Source organism: Pelophylax lessonae, assembly GCF_965119305.1.
Source record: "Pelophylax lessonae genome assembly, chromosome: 6".
Classification (NCBI taxonomy): Eukaryota; Metazoa; Chordata; class Amphibia; order Anura; family Ranidae; genus Pelophylax; species Pelophylax lessonae.
Window position 1 is genome coordinate 291,874,754 of NC_138773.1, and position 22,422 is coordinate 291,897,175.

Here is a 22,422-nt window from a genome sequence, read left to right on the forward strand (position 1 = left end):
CTGCATCCTTTTAAACTCTACCAAACCTGGGTGTAAGCTATACATAAATCACAACTGGACTGAGCTGCAACCAGGATCCCAACCAAAGAAGGATGTGTATCGCAGCTCTCTGCTGAAATAAAGCTTAAGAGATTAACATGTGCCCCAAAATGTCTCAGGTATACAGATGCCCCTTTGTAAAAAAAAAAAAAGAAAGGTATGTGCAGACAGCCTGAAATGTGCTAGACTAATGACAAAAGTATATGAGAGATGGCGACATGTTTAATTCAACCAGCAGCATGTCCAATTAAATAATAGTCTCAGACCCACAGTTCTAATCAGATTCTTTCAAAGCTCAAGTCACATTTTCAGCCTCCCCTTTTCTTAGTGCAGTATGGGAGTGCGATATAAAGCAACCCACTGATGGCTAAAGGCAACACGACATGCTGGTTTTTGTAGTCTCAACATCTGGAGAGCCAAAGGTTTCCATCTATGACACAGAACATTGACAAAGCCAAACAACTTTTTTTTCCACAGAACATAAAAAAAAAAAAACAAAAAAAAAAAAAAACACATTATCCTTCTGAAAAAACAGAAATTTTTTACCGCATTATAGTTAGTGCAATCCTGCATAGCCTGGTCACACGACAAGGCACAGTTTATTTATAAAAACAAAAAAACGTAAACTGTCGTACGTAACACAATATAGATGGGATCTGCTGAGGGTAATTTAAGGCCATTCAGTGAGTCTGAGATCAACCAGTCCAATTTAAAGCTGTGGATTAGATCACATCATCCATCCGCAATGCTAGCGATGTCCTCAGTCCCTCCCGGGCTCGCACAGTTGAAGTGGGAGAGAAAGGATGCCTCAGCTTGTGTGGTACAACAGTTTAGAACACTGAGTGTCCTATCCTTTATTGGTGGAAATACACAGTTCATGAGCACGTTTCAGGACTGTTTTAGTCGCTTTCTGGGAATTCCAAAGGGCGGACATTGTGCGGACGCCAGTGCTCGGAAGGCCTCGGCCACTAAATGTGGGTGGGACTGGATCATGGATTTCCAGCCTGCAGTCTCCATTATGTCGGTTGCTTGACTGAAAATGGAATACACCAAAAGAGCTTAGTGTGGGAAAGGACAATGTAGCAGCACTGCATGCACCATATAAGCATCTGTTCCCAGGACTTCATGTTTTCCTAGTCATTTAGCATAAGCCACCCCCCACCATGCCGGTCAACAAATAATGCTAGAATACACCAGAGGGAGCAGTATGGAGTGTGTGTGTATATATATATATATATATATATATATATATATATATATATATATATATATATATATATATATATATATATATATATAATCTAGAACTGCACAGACCAGTAAACAGAAAGAAATGATTGTTTCAGGTTTCCAAAAATAAAAATAGCCCTCTGACTCTGCTGAAGATCCCCTGAACCACATCCTCCCCTACATTTCTCAAGTTGCATTTAGCCACAATTGGTTAACAAAATAAGAACAAATTTTAATTTGTAAATGTTGAGGGTTGATGCTTCTCACTATAAGCGTGTTGCTCTAGACCAGGGATCTCCAAACCGTGGCCCTATGCTTGCCTTTATCTTGTCCTTGGGGCACTATTCCTCTCACTGACACCAACGATGGGGCACTATTTCTCTCGCCGACACCAACGATGGGGCACTATTTCTCTCGCCGACACCAACGATGGGGCACTATTTCTCTCGCTGACACCAACGATGGGGCACTATTTCTCTCGCCGACACCAACGATGGGGCACTATTTCTCCCGCCGACACCAACGATGGGGCACTATTTCTCTCGCCGACCCCAACAATGGGGCACTATTTCTCTCGCCGACCCCAACAATGGGGCACTATTTCTCTCGCTGACACCAACGATGGGGCACTATTCCTCCCGCTGAAACCAATGACGTAGGTTTTTTACTCCCAATGACCACCAAAGCCTATAGTTTACTCCAACTGATGTTGGGGCATTTTCTACTCCCACTGGCCAGTCTGTCCCCCCTAAAGCTTGAAGGGCAGTAAAATGGCCCTTTGTTTTGAAAGTTTGGAGACCCCCGCTCTAGACACTGGCTTTAACAGTTAATATACAGTTCTGCTTGTTCCCAATACACTTAAGACAGCCCTAGGAAATGATAACTAGAGCAAGAGAAATGTCACTTACTCCAAGAAAACCAGTAGGTGAGGAAGCATCCAAAGCAGCTAAGGCCTTGTACAAAACAGACATAAAATGGTGCTTGGAACTGCAGATTATATTTTGGAGCAAAAAAGAGTATATTGAACAGAATCGTGCAACACACAATCCTAAAGGAAGAAAAGCTTGATTATACAAAATAGAGCATCATGCTGAAACCAGGCTTGCAGGATTTGCTAGAGCTGGTGCTGTGGCCACTGCTCTCGAAAGTCCAAGCCTCAGCGCAGCACAGTCTTCCCGATGAAGGAGCTGTACTCTTTTTGCCTACAGAATACTGTGGCAAGCTCTGAGTCCACTAGCCACCTGTGCAGAAGAGAAGGGTTCTGGATTTTGGTGTACAAGATGGCCCATGCCAACACATTTAGAGTAAGACATTTTTTTTAAAGCTGCTTGAGATGACATATGCATGTCCGATGTTGCTTTGGGTCTCTCCTTGTTTTATTTGAAAAAATTCACACCACTGGAATTGAGCAACTAAGCTATGCTTTTTTCAAAATGAGAAATCAGCATTAGCACCCTCTGGGAAAGATTTACTTTTAGATTGGTAATGAACTATATTATGTTGCAGATTTGTATATATGCACAATGAGTGATGTATTTTTCTGACACTAATATGCTCAATTCTACATCTAGATCATTGCTATATTAGTATTGTATGTTACTATACTACATACAGTGCTGTGAAAATGTATTTTGCCCCCTTCCTGATTATTTTTTATTTTTTGTATATTTGACACCCTTAACCAAATCAGATTAAACTAATTTTAATACTGCACAAAGATAACCCAAGTAAATACGAAATGCAGTTTTTAAATCAGGATTTAATTTATTAAAAAGGGAGAAAAGCGGTCCAAACCTGCCTGGCTCTATGTGAAAAAGTAATTGCCCCCTACACTTAACTGGTTGTGGCACCTTTGGCGGCAACAACTGCAATGAGTCTTCACATCGCTGTGGAGAAATTTTGTCCCACTCTTTTCAGAACTGTTTAAATTCAGCCACATTGGAGGGTTTTCCAGCATGAAACGGCCTAGTTAGGGTCATGCCACAGCATCTAACTCTGATTTAAAGTGTTACTAAACCCAGGACCCTGCATTCACTATATCTGGTCTCCCACAGTACATGGAAATGCAATTATTTTAGTAAATATAAACTGCTAAATACCTTTTCTCATCAGCAGTATATAGCAGCTTTGGGACTTGTATCAGTGTCTGCTTAAGCTTGCAGAAGGAGCTTTTCTCCCCTGACCCTCTGTCTGGACAATGCTGATTGGCCGCGTGCTGATCACATGCACTCTCCCAAGAAAAAAAAAACTCTCTAGCAATACACACCAAACTAAGCATGAGCAGCCTGACTTACACAGCCTTTATACACAATGCAGAGGATTAACCCCTTAGGTTCCACAATGAGTATAACAAGCATACTTTACTGCATATACAGACTGATTTTAATGTTGTAGGTTAAAAAGCCCAGACATTGACTAAGGCCACTCCAAAAGCTTCATTTGGAGGTTTTGAGCGAGAGGTGGACTTCCTGGTGTGTTTCCGATCATTGTCCTGCTGCATAACCCAAGTGCGCTTGAGGTCACAAACTGATGGCTGCACATTCTCCTTCATGATTTTCTGGTAGAGCGCAGAATTCACATTTCCATCAATTATGTCAAGTTGTCCAGATCCTGAAGCTGCAAAGCAGCCCCAAACCATGACACTACCATCATGTGTGACTGTTGGTATAATGTTCCTTATGAAATGCTATGTTAATTTTACGCCAGAAGCAACGGGGCACACGCCTTCCAAAAAAAAAAAAAATTAGATTTTTGACTTACCGTAAAATCTATTTCTCTGATGTTTATTGATGGACACGGCTCTGATCTCCATAACCATTGGGTTATACTGGCACTGGTTATAGGACATTAGGCAGAAAAAGAAAAAAAAAGTCTGGCTATGCCCATGGGCATTCCCAGGGGGGTATACTTCCTCTCTCTGCTATAGGCACTCAGTTTAGTGTCAGAAGAATTACAACTCCAGAGGGGTGGGTGCTGTGTTCGTCAACATCAGAGAAATGGATTTTCTGGTAAGTCAAAAAGCCCATTTTCTCTTTCGTTCATTGACTGACACAGCTGCTGATCTCCATAACCATTGGGACGTCCCAAAGCAGTGTTAAACATGAGGGGTGGGAACAACAAAAAAACTCCCAGGGCTAAACAGTAGCCAACCAGGCAACAGGAGCCCACCTGAAAAAACAATACATCCTCAAAGAGGATAAAGACCTTAACAGCAGCCTGCAAAACCTTGCGGCCAAAAGAAGCATCCACAGATACCAACACATCCACTTTCACAGAGTTATATAAAGTGTGCACCAACGACCAGGTGGCTGCCTTGCAAACCCGCATCACCGACGCCTGATGGCAGAAGGCCCAGAAGGCACTAAGTGCTTTTGTAGAGTGCGCCTTCACAGGGAAAGGAGGAACCTGACGTTTGATGGAATAGGCCTGAATCACAGTCTGTCTGGTCCATCTGGAAATGGTCGCAGAGGAAGCGGACAACCCTTTACGAGGCCCAGCCGTGAGCACAAATAGGGAGTCTGATTTCCTAAAAGACTCCATAGCTGCCAGGTACACCCTAATTGCCCAGACCACATCCAAGGCATGCAAGGCAATTTCCTTCGGCTGTTAAGGCCTGGGACACAAGGAAGGAAAAACTTCTTCAATAAAATGAAAATCAGAGACAACCTTTGGAAGGAACGATGGACACGGGCAAAGAACCACCTTATCTCTGTAAATCACCAGGTAAGGTGGACAGGATAACGCTGCCAGTTCCGACACCCTGCGCACAGAGGCGATAGCCACCAAAAAGGCCACGTTCTGGGACAGCGTAAGCAGGAGATTCTCCTGAAGATTCTCAAAGGGAGGCTTCTGGAGGGGCGAAAGGACCAAATGGAGGTACCAAGGCGGCAACGGAGACTGCACTGGAGGAACCAAACATAGAAACATAGAATGTGTCGGCAGATAAGAACCATTTGGCACATCTAGCCTGCCCAATATATCTGAATCCTATGAATAGTCCCTGGCCCTATCTTATATGAAGGATAGCCTTATGCCTATCCCATGCATGCTTAAACTCCTTCACTGTGTTTGCAGCTAACACTTCTGCAGGAAGGTTATTCCATGCATCCACTACTCTCTCAGTAAAGTAATACTTCCTCATATTACTTTTAAACCTTTGCCCCTCTAATTTAAAACTGTGTCCTCTTGTGGTAGTTTTTCTTCTTTTAAATATGCTCTCCTCCTTTACCGAGTTGATTCCCTTTATGTATTTAAAAGTTTCTATCATATCCCCTCTGTCTCTTCTTTCTTCCAAGCTATACATGTTAAGGTCCTTTAACCTTTCCTGGTAAGTTTTTTCCTGCAATCCATGTACTAGTTTAGTAGCTCTTCTCTGAACTCTCTCTAGAGTATCTATATCCTTCTGGAGATATGGCCTCCAGTACTGCGCACAATACTCCAAGTGAGGTCTCACCAGTGTTCTGTACAGCGGCATAAGCACTTCTCTCTTTCTACTGCTTATACCTCTCCCTATACATCCAAGCATTCTGCTGGCATTTCGTGCTGCTCTATTACATTGTCTCCCCACCTTTAAGTCTTCTGAAATAATTACTCCTAAATCCCTTTCCTCAGATACTGAGGTCAGGACTGTCAAATATTCTATATTCTGCCCTTGGGTTTTTACGCCCCAGGTGCATTATCTTGCACTTATCCACATTAAATTTCAGTTGCCAGAGTTCTGACCATTCTTCTAGTTTTCCTAAATCCTTTTCCATTTGGCGTTTCCCTCCAGGAACATCAACCCTGTTACATATCTTTGTGTCATCAGCAAAAAGACAAACCTTACCATCGAGGCCTTTTGCAATATCACTTATGAAGATATTAAACAAAATTGGTCCCAGTACAGATCCCTGAGGTACCCCACTGGTAACATGACCTTGTTCTGAATGTTCTCCATTGACTACAACCCTCTGTTGTCTGTCACTCAGCCACTGCCTAATCCACTCAACAATATGGGAGTCCATGCTCAATGACTGCAGTTTATTGATAAGTCTTCTATGTGGGACAGTGTCAAAAGCCTTACTAAAATCTAGATATGCAATGTCTACTGCACCTCCACCGTCAATTATTTTAGTCACCCAGTCAAAAAAATCTATAAGATTTGTTTGACATGATCTCCCTGAAGTAAACCCATGTTGTTTTTCATCTTGCAATCCATGGGATTTAAGATGTTCCACAATCCTATCCTTTAATAGGGTTTCCATTAATTTGCCTACTATTGATGTCAGACTCACTGGTCTATAGTTGCTCGATTCCTCCCTACTACCTTTCTTGTGAATGGGCACAACATTTGCCAATTTCCAATCTTCCGGGACGACTCCTGTTACTAATGATTGGTTAAATAGATCTGTTAATGGTTTTGCCAGCTCACCACTAAGCTCTTTTAATAATCTTGGGTGTATCTCATCAGGACCCTGTGACTTATTTGTCTTCACTTTAGACAGCAATCTTAGAACGTCTTCCTCTGTAAAGACACATGCATCAAATGATTCATTAGTCATCCTTTCAAGTGGAGGTCCTTCTTTTTCTTCTGTAAAAACTGAACAGAAGTATTCATTAAGGCAGTCGGCTAGCCCTTTATTCTCTTCTACATACCTTCCGTCCTTTGTTTTTAATTTAGTTATTCCTTGTAGAAAGGTAAGCACCAGGGAGTGTGTGGCCAAAAGTAATTGGCAGAAGACAGCCAAAGCCAACACCTGGCCCTTGATGGTACTTGAGGTCCATTTCTGTTCAACCTCCCATTAAAGGAAGGTCAAGATCTGAGCCACAGAGAAGGAGCGAGGACGAACCCCAAGAGACTGCAATGCACGTCTTCCACATACGATGGTAGATCTTCCTAGAAGTAGTTTTCCTAAGTTTTAACAGTGTAGGAATCACCAGCTCAGATAAACTTCTATTCTTCAGCACCTGGTGTTCAACAGCCAAGCTGTCAAAGCCAGTGACTGTAAAGCAGAATGGAAGATTGGTCCCTGGGACAGCAGATCGTACCTGAGAGGAAGCTTTCAAGGAGCGTCGGCGACAAGCCGCACCAGGTCGGCGTACCGAGCCTGGCGAGGCCAGTCCGGAGCCACCAAGATGACCGGAATCCCTTCACCCTTTATCCTGCGTAGAAGTCTTGGCAGAAGCTTGAGGGGAGGGAAGACGTAAATCTGACCCCACGGGGTCACCAGCGTGTCTTTTTGTTGAGTCGAGACTCCAAAACAGATCCACCTCGGGGATGCCCCAGTGGAGACACAACTAATAAAACCTCCGGGTGAAGGGACCACTCCCCTTGGTCCAACACCTGCCGACTGGGGTAATCCGCCTACCAGTTTTTCCCCCCCAGGAATGTGTACGGTGGAGGGGGCTGGAATGAACCGTTCTGTCCACCTTCTAATGTCAGCTACCTCCAGAGCCGCCAGGATACTTCTTGTGCTCCCTTGTTGATTGACATAAGTCACAGCTGTGGCATTGTCCGATTGAATGCACACTGGACAACCCTGAAGACAATCCATCCAATGGTCAAGGCACAATCTGATTACTCGGAGTTCCAAGACATTGATCGGTAGTCTGGACTCTTCCAGTGTCCAGATCCCCTGAGCAGAATGCCTGCAGAGGATGCCTCCCCAGCCGGATGGCTGGCATCCGTGGTGACCACTGTCCAATACAGGGGGGGGGGGGGGGAGGATTTGCCCAGCCGAAACCACCACATCATGGACACCTTCGTTCCCCAACTCAGCCGGATCAGATTGTCCAGAGACTGCAGAGTCTTGTGCCATTTGGCCAGAATCTCCCTTTGCAGGAACCTAGTATGGAACTGTGCAAACGTAATCGTCTCCAAGGGAGACACCATCAGGCCCTTCACCGGCATGCAAGTCCGGAGGGATGGCCATCTGCTGGACAGCAGGAGACAAATTGCAGCATGCAATTTCTGGAGTTTATCTACAGGAAGGAGCACTCTGGCTAAGGCAGAGTCCACAGTCAGACCCAGATAGTTCAGTTTTGTGGACAGAACCAGAGCAGACCTCTGAAAATTCAGAATCCAGCCAGACTCCCACAGAGTTCATTTTGTGATCTCCAGGTTTTCCACCAGAGCAGTAGGAGACTCCGCTCACTGAAGGAGATTGTCCAAGTAGCCCAGCGATCCCCTGTTGGCGTAACAACGCTAGCGCCAGAGCTAACACTTTTGTGAAGACCCGAGGAGGCGCAACCAAAGGGTAAAGCCACAAACGGCAAAGTTGAGAAAGCACTGGTGACTGACACATATTGGAACGTGAAGGTAGGCATCTTTGATGTTGATAAAAGCAAGAAAACCCTCCTGATGCCGGGATGCCACCACCGTGTGAATGGACTCCATTCTGAACTTCTGCACCCACTCAAAGCAGTTGAGCGCCATGAAGTCCAGGATTGGACGCACTTTGCCTTCCTTCCTGGGAACTATAAACAGGTTTGAGTAAAAACCGGAAAACATTCTGAAGTCGGAAGCGGGACAATCACCCCTTGAAGCAACATGTCTTGTACCGCCCCAAACAGACCCTGTAAGTGGTCTGGGGAGATAAGCAAGTTGGAAGGAAAGAACCATGCCATGAGACCAGAGCAAAACTCGGTCTTGTAGCTGGACTGAATGACTTTGTGGACCCACTTGTCTTGTACCAGGGAAGTCAACGGGTTCGGAAGCCAGATACGGGTGAGGGCACACCTTCATGCTGAAGGAGCCTTGCCTGCAGGTCTGGAGAAGTCAGCTAACGGTTTGCCAGACCGGGTTCGTTTGGATCCTCCAGAGGCAGCCCTGAAAGGCTTCGGGCCCTTATCAGACGACCCTGAGGGAGGAAAAAAAAAAAAAAAATTATGAGCTGAGAAGGAAGGGCCACGTCTACGACGAGGTTCCTTGCCCTTAGTAGCCTGCAGAAGAAAGGTACTCTTCCCCCCTTTTAAGATCTTTTATGATGTCATCCAGGATAACTCCAAACAGGCGATCTCCTTGAAAGGGAAGATCAGTCAAGGCCTTTTTAGAAGTCTGGTCTGCAGACCAGCATTTGAGCCAAAAGACACAAAAGGATCCCTGCCATAACAGAAAGCTGTGCCACATCCAGAAGAGGCATCAAAGATAAACGGCAACCCCTGGACCAGGCGATCAGGAAGTGAAAGGATCCAGGAGTCAGCACCAGGGGATGAGGAGGGGCTCCCTCCACCGAAATCGCCGCCCACAGGGCTCCACTGTCATGGCCCCTGCTATTTTCAATGGCAAACCCCCGCAAAATGGCCGCCGGACTACACAAATAAGGCCACTGTGTATAAAAACACACAGGCTACAACAAAATAGTGGCCCCATGTGGCACCACAAGGCTTACAGGGACCCAAGAGGGAACCCAGGCCTCAAGGACAGACGCAGGCAGGATGGGGGCTATGGCAGGAGCCCCCACAGGTACAAACCATCCCCCCCGGCCCCACTTCGCCAGCATTGCACCCTGCCCCCACCCCAGGATGTGGACCAGACCACCCAAACAGCCCCAACATATGTGGAGAGGAGGGGTAGGATGGGGGACAGATGAAAAGGAGGGGTGCCTGACAGGGAGAAGGGAAACTCAGGGGGTCAGACCATCCCAGGGAGGGAGACACGTCCACCCCAAACCGTCCAGGGGGAGGGGGGGGGCCAGCTACTCACCACCATACCAGGAACCAGATGGGCACCGCTCCAGACAGAACCCCTCTCCATCGAAATGAGGGGGCTGTCGGTCAGGAGGAACGCTGTGACTCAGGCCGAGACTCTGTCATATGCAACCTTGCGAGACGTTTAACTTGCAGGCCATCCCCTGCTCAGTGGGGCTGACCTAGAAAGGAGCTGAGGTCTGCCCGCGCTCGCTGGCCAGACTGGGGTGACCACTGGACCTAGATTATCCAGGTCGTAGCCCAGTACGGCAGTTGATTGTAGATCTCACAGGAAAAAAAAAAACAACAGGAGAAAAAAAAAAATTTTAAATTGAAAATAATTTGCCAGGACCAAAGATACCAGTAAGGAACTAGGTCCTTACTCCTGACTAGACAGAAAAAAAAACAAAAAAAAAAAAAACAGCCTACAGCAGAGAGGGGGAGTATACCCCCCTGGGACTGCCCGTGGGCATAGCCAGACTTTTTTTCTGCCTAGTGTCCTACTCCTGTAGGGGGTAGTATAACCCAATGGTTATGGAGATCAGAAGCCGTGTCCGTCAATGAACAAAAGAGAAATTTTGTCTCATCAGTCCACAGAATATTTGCCAAAACTTCTTTGGGATAATCCAGATGCTTTTTGGCAAATGTGAGAGGAGCCTTTGTGTTCTTTGGTCAGCAGTGTCTTTTGCCCTGGAACTTTAGAATGGATACCATTTTTGCCCAGTCTCTTTCGTATTGTTGAATGTTGAATCATGAACCCTGACCTTAAATGAGGCCAGTGAGGTCTGCAGTTCTTTAGATATTGTTCAGGGTTCTTTCATGAGGTCCTGGATGAGTCGTTTTTATGCTCTTGGAGTAATTTTGGTAAACCGGCCACTCCTGGGAAGGGTCACCACTGTTCCAAGTTTTCTCTATTTGTGGATAATGGCTCTTACCGTGGTTCGCTGGAGTCCCAAAGCCTTAAAATGGCTTTGTAACCCCTTCCAAGTGGATACATGTCAATTACTTTATCACCTGTTCTTGAATGTCTTTAAATCGCAGCATAAAGTAATTTTATTTTTTAGAACTTTTAGCGTGCCTCAGTTTATCAGACAGCTTCTATTTAAGTGATTTCCTGATTCAACAGGTCTGGCAGTAATCAAACCTGGGTGTGGCAAGTGAAATTTAACTTGACTTTCCAAAAAAAAAAAAAATCAGGTTAATCACAGTTCTTTCATGATTTAGCAGGGGGGACAGTTACTTTTTCACATAGGACCAGGCAGATTTGGACAGCTTTTTTCCCTTAATATAGTTTAAGGACGGCATTTTGTATATATTTGGGTTAGCTTTGTGTAATATTACAATTTGTTGATGAGCTGAATCATTTAAGCGACAAATATGCAGAAAAATAAAAAAAACAGGGGGGGGGGGGGCACAAATACTTTTTCACAGCACTGCATGTTGCTTTATTATATGACACCCAATTGTATTATGTATTTTATTAACACCCTGCCAAATAAAAAATGTAAAGACAATCCTCAGAGAGAATTTATTACCTCCGTATGAAATTTTATTATAAAACCATGGAACGATTCTAAAGAAAATAAGTTAAAACCCAACTCCAGGATCATGCACCCTTATTTACAGATCCCTCTCCCCATTAATAAGTAAACTGCTGATAATTTTTAGCAATCAATGCCTTACTTTTGTTATAAAGAATGTTTTTCATATCCATGATGTCACTAGCTACTCTGTAAAAATGTGGTTTTGCTAATCGGGGGGTGAGGACATAGGCTGTTGTAGGAGGACTGTAACCGAGTCCTGTACCGATCGTACCCTCCCACAGAAAGAGGCATGATGCTCTCTTTCTCAAGACAGCTGGGAGGAAACGTGACTGGAACCCGCCAAAAAGCACAGGGTCCGGGGTCGGCAAAAAAAAAAAAAAAAAAATGCTGTGTGGATTGATGGCAGTATATAAGTACCTGTAATAAATAAATATAGCTTACTAGCCCCTCCCTCAGCTGAAGTTCTCCCTGCACCACCATCCTAAACTCTTTTTATGGCAGATGAAGGTTAGCAATTTCCTAATCCTACGCATGCACAGACATGTCGCAGGTCTCTAGCAAGCATTTAGAACCTGACAGAGCCTTGTGGTGCACACATGCCGCAGGGCTCTCTGCCAGCTCCTAAATACCGTGATGCTTCATCCCTAACTAAAACACAGCCTACCAGGATGTGGGATCTGAACATCCCAGGTGGGTGGCTGATACCACAACACCGTGCTTAACGCACAAAATGTATGTGCTGCTGTGTAAGGGAGGGGGGGGGGGGGGGGACAGATGAGCAGTACTTTTTTTTGGAGAACATCCGCTTTGAAGATTACCTTTAGAGAACTTTACAATTATCACCTTGAATGAGTACACCATGATTTCCTAATTAAGACGCAAAATGCATCAGCAAAGGGTGTCTGGAGGAGTCAGGACTATAGTCCACAATAAACTGAACCATTTCACACAGACATGAAAAGTGTTATAGCAACTAATAATTGTGTGTAGTGAGGGGGCAGCTACACTTTAACTCTTTGATTACCAGGGGTGGTTTGATCAAGCATGACCAGAGCGACGCTAGGCAGAAATCTTTAAAATGAACGCATCACTCTGCCAAGTACAGAATGTACATATCCACCCTCAGTGTGGAATGACAAGTACTCTGCATCATCTACATAAGATTTTTATTTTTTATTTTTTTTAATGCACACAGGCCCAGCTGATTTGTTTACTTTACACAAGGAAGCAGATTTCTGTACCGGAAGGAGCCACCATGGAATGAAATTATAAGCACTTACCTGCCATTCCAGTTCTTGCCGTCCTTGCAACCTAGTTGCCTGAGAAGACTACATCTGTAAACAAAGAGTGTTTAGAAGCAATGTCAACACAATGCACAATATATTTGTAGATAAACCTGAAAACCATTTTCATAAGCTGAACCCCAAAAATATGAGGGGGGGGGGTCTTTAAAAAGTTTCCGCACTTATATTTTCAGTGGAAACAGCAAGAGCAGGAGGAGTTTTGCACATGACATTAAAAGTTGGCACGTTGCTGGGAAAAATGCATCACAAAAGGTGACTATGTGGAAAAGTGATGTCATTTGTGAAGAAAAAGAAAGAAAGAAAGAAAGAAAGAAAGAAAGAAAGAAAGAAAGAAAGAAAGAAAGAAAGAAAGAAAGAAAGAAAGAAAGAAAGAAAGAAAGAAAGAAAGAAAGAAAGAAAGAAAGAAAGAAAGAAAGAAAGAAAGAAAGAAAGAAAGAAAGAAAGAAAGAAAGAAAGAAAGAAAGAAAGAGCAGAAATTTTTTGAAGACCCCTCTTATATAGTGACAGACGCACTAAGGACGTTAACGTGGAAAATGGCATTGGAGAGCTAGGTCTGGCAGAAAAGGTGCCTAATGGCTCAGGAAATGGCTCAATGGAGAAGCCTAAATACCGTGGAATTTTGCCCACAAAGAGAACGGATTACATGGCACCCCTTCTAGATTTCAAGGACACAACCAAAATATGTTAAAAGCCCAACTCTGGGCAAATAAAATATTCCTTGCAGAAGGGCTGTACCCACATGGCAAAGGTTAATGGCTTGTTCATGTCTCGGAAAATAAAGGGAGATATACGTACTCGAGCCTCCATTCCCCTCTGCAGTTAGGACTGAGCCCCACAGCATCGGCTCCCCCGCACTCACGAGTCCTGATGTCCTCAAGACAAGAGCAGGGTCAATAGCCCTGCTCTGGACATGACAACGCCCAGCAAAATCCACTGCCAGATCAGAGGATTAGGTTAAGTAACACAGTTTCTACTCTACCTATGAATCCTTGCAGTGAGGCTGATAACTTTCATCTGCCTGTAATTGATTGGCCGGAGGCGCAAATTAGATCACTCCCGCGCATGCCGCTGTTCACACTACAGGGCTCTGAAGAAACGGCACGGGTGGCCGTTCCTTCAGAGCACATGCGCCGGGGACATCATCAGCTGCATTAAAAGTAATTATCTCCTAAACGGTGCAAGTTTAGGAGATTTTTACAGTACCTATAGGACAGCCTTCTTAAAGGCTTACCTATAGGTACAACTTCCAAGAGAGGGTTTACAACCTCTTTAAAGAGGTTGTAAACCTCAGACATTAAATATGAACAAAGCATATCCCTCTATAGTGTGTACCTGTCTTAATCCAAAAAAGTGTCATTTCCGTTTGCTGCTTTGTTCCTCTGCGATCAGCAGGAGTCACTTCTGGAAAGTTTGTCTGACACCAAAAGAAAAAAAGGTGACAGTGGAGGGACCTCCAACTGATTGACAGCCTCAGTTCCATTCCTGTGTGAAGGAGGGTGTGTCCCTTTCCTCCAATCAGCTCTCAGACTTCTCCTCACTGAGATCTGCAGTGTGTGACTTCAGCTCTCCGCCCCCTTTTTTCTTCACCCTCAGAGAAGCTTTATAATTCAGCACTTTGAACAGATGTAGAGAAAAGAAGACTGCAGAGAAAAGAAGACTGCAGATAAAAGAGTACAACTTATGCAGAATGATTTCTGTATCACCTGATGCAAGTCAATTCATTGGGTATATGTACAACCACTTTAACAAAATATGGAAACTTTAATTACAAAGAGATTTAGCCACCGTTCACACCAGTGCGATTTGACAGTTCCACCTCATTGCGGTCAAGGGAAATGTTCACATTGCCATCACTCATGTCGAAGGGACTTGGAAAAAAGTAATGCCGGAAACCTTTTTCAAATTTCTCTGCGATTTGCAATAGACTGTTAACCACTTCAGCTCCGGAAAGGTTTTACCGCCTTAATGACCAGGCCATATTTTGCGATTCATCACTGCGTTACTTTAACAATTGCGTGGTCGTGCCTTGATGTCCTTTTTTCCCCCAAATAGAACTTTCTTTTGGTGGTATTTGATCACCTCTGAGGTTTTTAAACTGTGCGCCATAAGCAAAAAAAGAACAACAATTCTGAGAAAAAAAAAAACTATTTTTTACTTTCTGCTATAAAACATTCCCAATAAAAAATCAGTTTTGTTTTTTATTTTAGGCCAATTTGTATTCTGCTACATGTTATTGGTTAAAAAAAATCCCAAAAAGTGTATTTTAACTGGTTTGCGCAAAAGTTATTGCGTTTACAAACTATGGCATAGATTTTTGGGCTTTATATTTATTTTTTTCTGAGTAATGGCGGCGATCAGCGATTTTTAGTGGGACTGAGACATTGCGGTGGACAGATCGGACCCCTGACATTGACACTTTTTGGGGACCAGTGACAATACAGTAATCAGTGCTAAATAATATGCACTGTTACTGTATAAATGGCACTGTCAGGGAAGGGGGTAATACTGGGGGTGATCAAGGGGTTAAGTGTGAGCCTAATTGTGCTGTGTGTGTGGGGGGGGGGGGGGGGAGGAAGGGGCTCTGTGACAGGCACAGAGAGATTGGTGTTTCAGCTTGGCTGAGACACACAATCTCACTGTGCCTGACAGGAGAGCCGCCTGCTTTGTTTACATAGGCAGGTGGCTCTCCTGTCAGTTTCTCTGAGATCGCGGGAGGACGGCGGCGATCGAGCTCGCTCCTCCCGCGGTCTGGCTCCCGCTGTGTCTAATCATAGCGAAAGCATGGCTCCAGTGGCACGCGCCGGCGAGGCCACGTGCACCTAATCATGTACATATGTGATTATGCACAGCCGAGCCGCCCTGCCACAGTAAATCTGTGTGGCGGTCAACAAGTGGTTAAACAAAGTCGCAATAAAATCAGGTGAAAATTGCACTGATCTGCAGCTTTGAACCCGGGCTAAAGGGGAGATCAGATGAATGTGTGGGTAAGGTAGAAAATTCCTTTAATCTAATATGTATCTACATTGATTTGCTATGCCATTTTATTGATTTATTGTATATGTTCCACAATGTAAACAAATCATACATTTACATGGAACCTTTCAGAAAGACTGATACCTCAGAACAAGCGCAATCTGCATTCACTTCTAGAAATAAGGCAACGGATGAGGAAAATCAAAATGCGTAGGCAGCAGACTTAGAAAGAAATATTTGTGTCATTCTTGAAACTTTTGGTTACAGCTGTACAGACACTAATTATATATATATATATATATATATATATATATATATATATATATATATATATATACACACACACACACACACACACACACACACACACACATACACACATATATATATATATATTACATGCATACATACACACTTACCAAAAGTATTGGGACACCTGCCTTTACACACATGAACTTTAATGGCTTCCCAGTCTTAGTCTGTAGGGTTCAATATTGAGTTGGCCGACCCTTTGCCGTTATAACAGCTTCAACTCTTCTGGGAAGGCTGTCCACAAGGTTTAGAAGTGTGTCTATGGGAATGTTTGACCATTCTTCCAGAAGCGCACTTATGAGGTCAGACACCGATGTTGGAGTTCTCCTGGCTCGCAGTCTCCACTCCAATTCATCCAAAAGGTATGTTTTAGGAGTTATTTTAATATTTCAATAAATATTTGAATTTTATTCGTATTACCATTGAATAATTTTCAGCGCAGCGCCAAAGTCCTTCTCCCCTCTTTTGCCTATGTGGTATTTTTGCCATACTAATTTGGGACGGATGCCAAAGTTGCCCTTCTATACAGCCACTTCATTGGTGGTTTATACCATCGTCTCAAAGGTGTTCTATCGGGTTGAGGTCAGGACTCTGTGCAGGCCAGTCAAGTTCATCCATGTCTTTATGGTTCTTGCAGGCTTAAAGTGGTTGTAAACCCTTACATATACCCAGCAAAGTGACTGGCCACAGGGGATACACAGAGATGAAACAAATCCTACAATTGTACAAGTTGTACCTGTCTATCTGCATTCTTCTCTTCTCTGCATCCGTTCAATGTGCTGAATTTATAAAGCTTGTTTTAAAGTTCAGAAAAAGGGGTCAGAGAGCTGAAGTTACACTCTGCAGAGTGAGGAGAGCAGACAGCTGATTCGAGGGAAGGGATACACTAACCTTCACACAGGAACAGAGTTGAGGCTGTCAATCCACTGGAGGTCCCTCCCGTCAGCATTTTTCTCTTGGTGTCAGGAAAACTTGTCAGAAGTGACTCATGTTGATAGAGGAATGAAGCAGCAGACGGAAATGACACTAAGGGCCAGTTCATACCACATGCAGTCCAGTGCGTTTTTTTTCTGCATCAAAAACGCATGGAAAGTAGGTCATATGGTTTCCAATGTTAACACCAGTGCGGTCTGTTCCAGAAAAAAATAAATTTATAATATATATATATATATATATATATATATATATATATATATATATATATATATATATATATATATATATATATATATATATATATATATATATATATATATATATATATATATATATATATATATAGTAGGACATGCTGCATTTTTTCCTGCACTGGAACACAGTAAGGTGCATCAAAAACACAAATGCAGAAACGCATTCGGAGTGCGTTTTTTTTGGTGTGAACCAGCTCTTAGTGCTTTAGATTGAGACAAGTACACACTATGAAGGGATGCTTTGTTTGCATTTTATATCTGAGGTTTAGGCCCCTTTCACACTTAAGACACCAAAGTCACATGACAAGTCGTTTCCAATATTTTCCAATGATAACCATTTATAAAATGTGCGTCTTAAAGTCATGTGACTTCAGTTCATGCACTACTTTGGTCCAACTTTCATGCAACTTGTGGGCCATAGACTTCTATATTAACTCTCAAAAGTTTTGTGAAAGTCATACCTGAAGGTTATACAGTGCAACAATTGTCCATTATCATTGACCAAAGTCATATTCAAGTTGCATCCATCCAAAGTAACCTCAGAGTTGCACTCCAAAGTCATGCAACTTTGGAGTCGTACAAGTGAGAATAGAGCCTTAATGACTTGTAAACATAATCAGATAATCAGGCGATTGAACGTTTGCATTTTGTTGCATGATACTAGTATGGAATTCAACAATGCGTACTAAACGTATGAGTTTTTTCATACAAATCTGGAAAAGCTTCCTGGTTGCGTAGTGCAAAACATAAACAATGGCAGCCAGGCTTTTTGCGGGTTATTTTCGGGTTTCTGATCATGCGTAGTCTATCGATTTTTAGCGAACGCATACTGTACTGATTAAAAAGATTGTTGGTCGCAAAGCTATCCTATGACAAAAGTTTTGCAGTTTGTCCCTTTTGATTTTGTTGGACAAAATGTCATGCTTGGCTGTCGAAAGCTGTGTATTAACGATCAGAGTATCTTGCGATCAATTCGAAAGCGGTTTTTTTCGTACGATTATCTGATCATGCGTACGAGGCATAACACTATAAGAAAATAAAGCAAACGATCTTTCGATTTTCCTCGTTTCGCAGCAAAGCCAAACCAATGAAAGAAAACTCGTACGAAAGTTCTTTGGATGAAAATTCGCACCCGATTTGCTTCTAGTGTGTGCGAGCCTTTAAAGCAGGCATGTCCAACCTGCGGCCCAGAACCACAGGCAATGCGGCCCACTGCCCCCTGACATTTTTGTTTTTGCTGGTGAGGAAGGAAGTCAGGTCGGGGGCATGGCCACAGCAGCTTCCAACTAACGGTAGGCAGAGGCTGCCTCGAAGGGGGGGGGGGGGAGGGGGGCGAGAATGTGCAGTGTTTCTGACTCCTACCACCATGACCACTTCAAATCACTGAAGTGATAATGGTGGTTAGAGTGTTCCTTTATTATCGCTCAGAAGAAGTAAACCTCTGTATACTGATTCCATTTCATTTGATCATCCTCTAGTTGTGCTAAATTAGTGCGGGGTGCATGGCGGTGTGGGAAAAGGTGCTGCAGCATTTTATTACTTATATACCTTAACTATAGTATATATTTTATATGCGGCCCGAGAAAATTTCTCCACACTCAATGTGGCCCAGAGAAGCCAAAAGGTTGGACACCCATGCTTTAAAGTAAACTTCGTTAAGCAATTCTTCCACTGAAACTGATTGCAACACAAAAACAAGGCAATCTCAAGTAATCAGCCACCTTTTCTGTGGAAAATCAATGTTTATGGTATTAAATGGTATATAAAATTTCAGAAATGTGGAGTAGTTCGCTCTTCACCAGCATGGACACAAGACGACTTTCACAGGACTCCCAAAAATTGAATTACTGTAGGGGTCTGGTTTATGGAATTGGGTCAGATCTCCCCAGCTTGAGGAACAAAAATATAAATTAATAAGTTTACATCTGAAGATCTCTGCCATTAGGCGCCTGAAAAAAAGAAAGCTTTTGTTTTAAACCAGCTGTGTGACTCGGGGTCATGTATCAAAAACACCAAACTGGCATCTTGTGGTGAACGCAGCACAATTGTACTTGCCTGTTAATAAAGTCTATTGCTTGTGCTTTCAGCTGCTCGGCACTGTGCAAATCTGCCAAGATAAGGACATCAGCAACATTTTCCGCTGAAAGGTTACTGCATAAAGCCTCTTCACACAAGACTTTTAATCGCTCTAATGCATACTGCCAAAAAAAAAAAGACCAGATCACAAAGTGTTAGGGGGAAAAAAAATAAAAATTAAAGAGTGCAAGCACTGAACATGTTTCACGAGATGAAGAACAGTGATGGGGCAAAAAGTGCAATAATCCACAGCGATCATTTTTCATCAATTAAGAGCAGAAGTAGGAAGAGATTTGCATGATTTTTTTTTCATCCACAAAATGGGTATGGAATATACAGTATCTCACAAAAGTGAGTACACCCCTCACATTTTTCTAAATATTTTATTATATCTTTTCATGTGACAACACTGAAGAAATTACACATTGCTACAATGTAAAGTAGTGAGTGCACAGCTTGTATAACAGTGTACATTTAGTGTCCCCTCAAAATAAGAACACACAGCCATTAATGTCTAAACTGCTGGACAAAAAAAGGGAGTACACCCCTAAGTGATGGTGAGCAATTTACATATTTTGGTTATTATTTTCTTCTTTCACTATATAGTGCTTGTTTTGACCCCAGGATTTACCAATCCGGAGTTTACCCTATCTGCGTAATTTCACACAGCTAAGGGTTTATCCTAAATGCCTACATTATAAAAGCATAACATTAAGGTAAAATCCATTCCCTATATCAAACTAAAACTGCCTTTATCAGAAAGAAGTGAATTCGAATGATGATTTATGCTTATAGATATCTGCTTATTCATCAATTCTGCCGCATATATTCCCTTTTTGGCGCCCTCTTTGCTCGCCTGGGAGACGTTGGCTAGACCCTACCACAGGTTTGTTTTCCTACACAGCATACAGACTCCAGCATAAATGTTATTTTGTCTATGTTGATACTAACAAATATTCTGTCTACTTTAAGAAACTTCTGATGTATAAATGCGGTCCTGAAGAAGCACGCTGCGAAATGCGTACACCCAAAGATCAGATGTGATTATGTATCTTATGTTGTTATTCTAAAAATTTGTGAATATATAATAACCTACACATTTTTCCCATTCGTCAATTGTAGACTATATGGGTAAAAAATAGTCCTAGGTTATTTGTTTTTAAACAATCCACTGTTTTCACACATGTCATATGTTCTGTTGAGGACATTTTGTCTTTACAATTATTTTAATTGCAATTTTTTGTAATAAAATTATGTTTTAAAATATTTTGTGAGTTGCTACGATTCATTTCATGATGTGCCTTAGAAAGTCCAGTTATCCGTTCTTGTGAGGAACCAATTGGGTCTTGGTTTTCCAACCCATGATTCCCCACAATTCCTTTTTCTTTATCAATTTTGGATGATGGCACAAGTTGGGTAGTTCATGCTCTACAAATATGTCATTTATTTGTTTTGAACTTTTTTTTTACATTTCGATTACTTCTAGGTGTTTTGTCGAGGGACATTAGGTCATACATCCCAGGTGTCTTCAGGAAAGGGGGAGGGGTTTTTCTCACCCAAGCACACCCTCCTTGTCTGCATGCCTTAGCTAGGGGGAGATGGATTCCCAAAGGTAAATGCTACATGAATCATCTGCCCTTATTCAAGATAGCCGCAGCCAGACATGCTAAGGGTGTTTTTCTAAAGGTGATTTCTCAGCAAATTAAAGCACAGATAAAAGGGGCGGATGGATGGAGGAGTTTGCTTCAAATAATAAAATTGAATTAAATTGGTTTGTGCTGCTCAGATAAGGTGTAGTTTCACTTTAAGTATTGCCCATGTAAATGAAGCCTCTTATGTTTATACAGTATTGTGATATGTCATATAGATACTGAGCGCCATCAGAGGAGTTCTGAACACAGTTCGTACAGCTTGTTGCTGTGCAGAGGAAGGTTCAGCAGGATGAAGTGGAATGGATGGTCACCTACATGATGTTGCCTTTTCTTTTGTTTAGGCAGGAGGAAGGGTAGTGGATAGAGTGTTTAAGTGGTTTGAAAGGCAGAAGGTTTTTTAGCTTAATGTATTCTATGCATTAAGATAAAAAACCTTCTGTGTGCAGCAGCCCTCTTAATACCTGAGCCCAATCTCGATCCAGCGCTGTTGCATGAGACACTTAGCTGTCCTGGACTCTCCCTCCTGATTGGCTGAGACACAGCAGAGGGGGCCATTGGGTACCGCTGCTGTCAAAGACAGCGAGCCAATCAGGAGAAAGAGGAGGCAGGGCTGAGCCACGACTATGTCTGTATTGACACACAGAGCAGTGGTTCACCTCAGGTGCTCCATGGCATGGCTGCTTGCCATGGGGGCATTCGGCAGGAGGGAGGGGCCAGAAGCGCTAGCGAGGAACCCGAGAAGAGGAGAATCTGGGCTGCTCTGTGAAAAACCACTGCACAGAGCAGGTAAGTGGAACATGTTTTTTATTTTAAAGAAGAAGATATTAGTATCACTTTAAGCAGAGTGGAGGGGTTAAAGTATGGTAGGAGGGATAAGGGTGAGGATGGGAGGGGGTTTGGTCAGAGGAGGGTTTGATGGTTGGAATGGAGAAAAGGCATAGTGGGAGTGATTACGAAGTGAGATATTGTGGGCAGATTCCCTCTGCTTAAAGTGTATGTAAACTAGGGATGCACTGATACAAGTATTGGTGCTGATACTAAAGCTTTTTCACAAGTAAAATGCTCTGAATACCGAAAACTATACTTTGCGGTGCAATTTGCATCAATACAAAAACCGGAATTTTTGTAAAATCTTACCTGTAAAATTCCTTTCTCTGAGTCCTCCGACAGTCGCTGCCTCTTCATATTCGTCACTATGGGGGTTATTGACCTTTGCTCCGTAGGAGTAGCTAGGCAACAGAATATGTTAATATCAAAGCTTTTAGCATACCCCACCCCTAGGGGGTGGTCCCCTCAGTCAATACCCTCCTGCTTCCTGCATGCCTACCTCAGTTTCAGTAGCATAGCAGTAGAGTACATAAACAAAACCCCAAAAGAGGGGCGGGGCGGCGACTGTCGGAGGACTCAGAGAAAGGAATTTTACAGGTAAGATTTT

At 43.1% G+C, this 22,422-nt stretch overlaps 1 protein-coding gene across 1 annotated transcript in view; it reads right to left on the reverse strand.

Annotated features, from left to right (window-relative positions):
- Nucleotides 1-685: 685 nt before the first annotated feature.
- Nucleotides 686-22,422, reverse strand: part of SPOPL (speckle type BTB/POZ protein like) — a 95,631-nt gene continuing 73,894 nt past the window's right edge. The window contains exons 8-10 of the mRNA XM_082261011.1: nucleotides 19,315-19,457; nucleotides 12,761-12,814; nucleotides 686-1,072 (exon numbers count right to left, since the gene is read on the reverse strand). Of these exons, the coding sequence (XP_082117137.1) occupies nucleotides 928-1,072; nucleotides 12,761-12,814; nucleotides 19,315-19,457 (342 nt within the window). The 3' untranslated portion in view covers nucleotides 686-927. The remainder of the gene's footprint in view (nucleotides 1,073-12,760; nucleotides 12,815-19,314; nucleotides 19,458-22,422) is intronic.